This window comes from Malus domestica, chromosome 05 (assembly GCF_042453785.1).
Source record: "Malus domestica chromosome 05, GDT2T_hap1".
Classification (NCBI taxonomy): Eukaryota; Viridiplantae; Streptophyta; class Magnoliopsida; order Rosales; family Rosaceae; genus Malus; species Malus domestica.
In genome coordinates this window covers 44,945,313-44,950,965 of record NC_091665.1, presented here as the reverse complement: position 1 = coordinate 44,950,965, position 5,653 = coordinate 44,945,313, and the positions used below count along the sequence as shown (strand labels likewise).

Here is a 5,653-nt window from a genome sequence, read left to right as displayed (position 1 = left end):
ATTCTTTGTGTACAAAGTAAATGACATGGTTAATAGATTCAGAGCATCATATTAATAAAGGGAACTTTAACAAAAAAATTCCGGTTTATTTTAACGAAAAATCATATTTTTACACTAAAAAGTCAATCATAGTACTATTTATTTTACCTTTTATTTTGTCTTTATCATTAAAACTTAAAGTTTTCAAACCATTTTCATTAGTTTTCCTATTAATAAATAAATACATAAATTATAATATAAATATTTTGATAAGATTACGATAATATCTAGACATTATTTCGTACATACAAAATGCCAAACATGTTCTTATATACTCATCAAAGTTGGCAAAGTGGGAAAAATATTGCCTAGTTTCGTACTTTCAGGCCCTTGATGAGTCACTATTCATTTTACCTTTTATTTTGTCTTTATTATTAAAACTTAAAGTTTTTAAACCATTTTCATTAGTTTTCCTATTAATAAATAAATATAAATTATAATATAAATATTTTGATAAGATTACGATAATATCTAGACATTATTTAAATGCCAAACATGTTCTTATATACTCATCAGAGTTGGCAAAGTGGGAAAAATATTGCCTAGTTTCGTACTTTCAGCCCCCTCATGAGTCTTTTTCGTACTTCAGCCCCCTAATGAGTATTTTTCGTACTTTCAGCCCCCTGATGAATCTTTTTCGTACTTTCAGCCCCCTAATGAGTTGTTTTCGTAAGAAATGAAAGGGTTTAGCATGTCATGTCCTGTCCTTGGTGGAAGCTTTATATTTTTGTAAGATTCGTAAAGTCTTTATGTCTGTTATATGAGGCCCAATGCGTGCTGGTCTTTTCAATTTTACACTTGATGTTAAGATGTAGGCTCATAATAATATAATTTAGAGATATTTTTTTGTACTTTTAAGTAAGAGTAAATTGTAGCAATGGTCCCTTAATTTGAATCAAATTGGAACATGGTCCTTCAACTAAAAATTCATTACCATTGGTTCCTCAACTTATAAAAATGTGTAGTTATAGTTATTTTCATCAATTTCATCAAAAATTTGTCAAAATAAGTTATGTTGGAATGATCATTTATACAATTAGGGTCCCTCAACTCATCAAAGTGTATAATTATGGTCATTTTCGTCAACTACGTCAAAATTTTTGTCAAAACAAGTTATGTTAGAATGATCATTGCTATAATTGGGTTAAAGTTAATAGACAATTTCTCCATTTGAATTAAAGTTGAGGGACCAATGATAATGAATTTTTAGTTGAGAGACGATATCTGCACATTTTAATGAGTTGATGGACTAATGATAATGCATTTTTAGTTAAGGGACCATAGCTACACGTTTTGATAAGTTGAGGAACCAATGGTAATGAATTTTTAGTTAAGAGATTCCAATTGAGTTAATATTAAGGGACCATAACTACAATTTACTTTTTAAGTAAAATATCTTAAATTTAAATCTTGTTAGCGATAAGTTTGATACTAATTTATTTTGTTTATCTTCGTAATGCAAACATATTGTTATATACAAAAGTATGTTATTATGTGACACATTTGGCTATATATGAGATTGAGACGCGCCCTTTACATCATGTGGCTGCCCCTATATTATTGGAGTCTTTATGCTCTCTTCACTTCATATTGTGACTTTAGAGTACTGCAACTTTAGGGTGCGTTTGTTGAACCGGACTATCTCGGATTTGACTAGTTTCAGTGACTAAACTAAACTGACTTAGTGAAGCATTTGGTATAGTGTCGGACTAAGAAACAAGACTCTACTATTATTATATTATATAATCCATATCTTTTAATATTTTATTATTAATTTAATCAAATATTAATATTTTATAATATTTTATCTTTTTTCTTCTTTCAACTCTTTTTTCTTTGTTCGACATCTTCTCCCTGTCTAAACGTCTCTTTTTCTCCGCCCACTGTTTACCTCCTTTCTCTGTACCTTTACCTTTGTCTTCAGCCATCTCCTTTTTTTTCTTCCGATCCACCTCAAATTACTCTGGCCTCCTTATTTTTCAAAGTTTGAAACTTTGTATTTATTTTGTTTTGCCTCAAAGAAAACGGCATGGCGCGGGTGCTGGAGCTGCGGGTAATGGAGCGAGCTGAAATTTCAAAGCTCGTTCTCGTATCCTGGCGACGATTATGAGGCGTTGGAATTGAGGGCTCAAGGACTTTCTGGGAGAGGGCAGAGAAGTGCTTAGGCTTAAAGCTGTGGTGTGGGGGATTATGCTGTTTAGAGCCAATGCCATGTGAATTGTTTCTTTCGGATACATGGGGTGGGCTATGGTGGTTGTCCGTTTCTCTACTTTTATTCCTCAGCCGCGGGAATGAGGTGGGAAAGGACAAAGATGCAGTTTGTGGCCAAGTTCTTCATATCTCTGTTTTCTGGGTCGGAGGGCGTGACCGATGAGCTTGGTCTGAGCGGAGGTGAATTGGACGACGGAGCTCGTGAGTTCTCCGATTGAAGTTTGAATCAGGGCCGGTCCTGAGAATTTGGGCCCTAGGCTAGCCTTCGAAATGGGCCTTAGAGTTATTTCACTAAATATATAAAAAGTCTATTTCTACATTAAATATCAATTTAAAATGAAAAATTCACGAGTGAAAATACAAGGAAAAAGAAGAAAATATACGTGGAGAAATATTCAATTGTTTAAACTTTAGAGGCATTTGACTCGGACATGGGTAATAATATTTGTGTTTGAAAATTCATCTGTATCCGAAGGTGTGCAAAAAGAAGAGGCCTGCCCAAATAGACTGCTGAGGCCCACCAGGCCCAAACCCAAACCCGACAACGAGAAAAAATCTCAGGCAAAAATAAAGATAAAAAAAATGGAAAAAGAGAAGTAAATAATAATAAAATAATGAATGCTTCTTCCACCTTGAGCTTCCCGAACCTCGCTCCCTCGCGCCGAACCAGTCATGCAAATCCCCAGCCAGTTCTCAAACCTCCCATCGCCGCCTCCTCCTCCGTATCCGAACCCGGATCGGAACCACATGCCAGGAAAATCAAGGGCAGCCCTCAGCTGACTCGATGGTCCCGGGCACGGTCCGTACGCTCGGGTCGGAAATTGGACCGCGCTGGTCAGAGGACCCAATTGCTGGATCCGAACCCTCCGCTGCAGTCTACAGACCGCGTCTCGTTAGATCCCAATGATAGTACCGCATCGGGAAGTGGCGATAGCGACGATGGCTCGGAGATGACGGCAGGGAAGTCGATATACATGGTTTCTGACGGAACTGGGTGGACGGTGGAGCACTCCGTCAACGCTGCGTTGGGGCAGTTCGAGCATTGCTTGGTCGACCGGGGCTGCGCCGTCAATACCCATTTGTTTTCTGGGGTAAAGTTCGTTGCTTTATAATCTTGGGAAATTGGCTCAAGTGATCAAAAATCAAATCCCAATTGCTCAATTGATCAAAAACAGATATCAATCATTAGCGACATATGAAATGATCCCAAAACATACCAAAAAAAAGAAGATCATTTCAGTAATTGGGATTTGTAAATTGATCATTTTGGCAATTTTCCTGAAATCTTTGCTAATATAATGTTCGTAGCATAAGCTGAAAAAATCATAAATTCGTAAAAAGAAACCAAATAATGATTTTCAGTAGTCGTCAATGACTGTGTACAGTAGTATTTATATATTACGGTAATTAACTGAGAAATGTTTAGTAGATTAGTACGAAATTAATCTACAACAGATCACCACTAATCAAGGTAAACAGTTTTGACTATGAACTAACTGCTGACTAGGACTTGATCAAAAATTTTTAATAAATTTATAATCTTTGGTGTTACAATGTTTGTAGCTCAAGTGAAAAAAGTAGCTCAAATTAGTACTTTAATCTAAATTTTCTGAATCTTTGCTATTATGATGTTTGTGGCTTAAGTGAAAAGAAAGTAGACCAAATCAGTACTTAATCTGAATTTTCAAATTTTGTAATCCTTGATACTGCCTGTGTTGATGCTAATTTAGAATGCAAAATGATGTTTTGTGAATTTTTTTTCAGATTGATGATGTAGAGAGGTTGATGGAGATTGTAAAGCAAGCAGCAAAAGAAGGTTCTCTGCTTGTGTACACTTTAGCTGACCCGTCAATGGCGGAGTCTGCTCGGCAAGCATGTAGGCACTGGGGCATACCAACGACAGATATGTTGGGCCCAATCACAGAGGCCATTGCTACCCATTTGGGTGTTTCGCCCTCCGGCCTTCCTCGTGGGGCCCCAGGCCGGAGCTTTCCTCTCACCGATGAGTACTTTTGCAGGATTGAAGCCATTGAGTTTACCATCAAACAAGATGATGGGGCATTGCCCCAGAACTTGCACAAGGCTGACATTGTTCTTGCTGGCGTTTCACGAACTGGGAAGACCCCGTTATCGATTTATCTTGCGCAGAAAGGTTACAAGGTTGCAAATGTGCCTATTGTGATGGGGGTTCAGCCGCCAAAGACCCTCTTTGAGGTTGACCCGGAAAAGGTTTTTGGTCTGACTATCAATCCTCTAGTGTTGCAAACAATTAGAACGGCAAGAGCAAAGACTCTGGGGTTCAGTGAAGGAATGAAGGGTAACTATTCCGAGATGGTTCATGTCAAACAGGAGCTGGAGTTTGCTCGAAGGATTCTTGCACAGAATCCTGTATGGCCAGTAATTGGTGAGAATAACTGCACTTTCACGTCTTTACTCATTGGTTATATTTTAGTGTGATCTTTTTGGTCTTCCTCTTATGCTTTAATTTGGTAATGTGAAGATTGGTATAATATCGTTGCCTAAGTTAATCGTGCTCGTATTTTGTTGAGTGCAGAAGTAACAGGAAAAGCAATAGAAGAAACTGCAGCTGTTGTATTGCGACTTTATCATGACCGGAAGCACAAGTGCTCTATGCCAAGAATATCGAAACGCTACTAGAGATGGAAATTTTGAACCGAGGAATTAACATCCGAGCTGTCTGCAATTTGTTATATCAAAATATGAGGTAAAAGTATGCTGAATGGCATGCCTCTTTTATATTTATATACCCGTGATACATACATAAACATATATATAGTGCTACCACTAAAAAAATATCGTACCCAGTGCACAAGGCTCCCGCTTTACGCAGGGTCTGGGAGAGGTGAATGTCGGCTAGCCTTATCCCCATTTATGGAGAGGCTGCTCCCAAGTCTCGAACCCGAGATCTACCGCATAGTGCTACCACTACAAGAATATATTTGTTGTAGCAAAACATGAGGTAAAATATGCCGAATGGCATGCCTCTTTATACTTATATACTCGTGATACAAACATAAACATATATATATATATAGTGTTATCAATACATGAATGTCTAGCATAGCCATGCGGTTTCTCTGCTACAAACTTGCACATGCATATGATACAAAATTACAAAAGCTAGTTGTCATTTCGAAATGTACAAGCCTGTCACCATTTGCATTATATCCAGCTGAATTAGCAGGTTGTAGAGACAGAACTATCCTCGTGGTTTTCATTACCTTTATAACCTTACATGTACATTTACCGAACACATTGGCATGAACTTATTAGGAGGCTCTCCCCAGATGCCACTCTATTTGTTAACTCTTGGCCGGGTTTGGGTTTCGGGTTCAGCATCCAACTTCTACTACTCGATCTCTTAGGAGCCCACTGGATTTCC

General features: G+C 37.7%; 1 protein-coding gene across 1 annotated transcript; it reads left to right on the top strand.

Annotated features, from left to right (window-relative positions):
• Positions 1-2,550: 2,550 nt before the first annotated feature.
• Positions 2,551-5,317, top strand: LOC103434542 (probable pyruvate, phosphate dikinase regulatory protein, chloroplastic). The gene is made up of 3 exons (XM_008372906.4): positions 2,551-3,341; positions 4,015-4,654; positions 4,805-5,317. Exons 1-3 carry the CDS (start codon positions 2,865-2,867, stop codon positions 4,906-4,908), a joined length of 1,221 nt encoding a protein of 406 aa, XP_008371128.2. The 5' UTR covers positions 2,551-2,864; the 3' UTR covers positions 4,909-5,317.
• Positions 5,318-5,653: the final 336 nt, after the last annotated feature.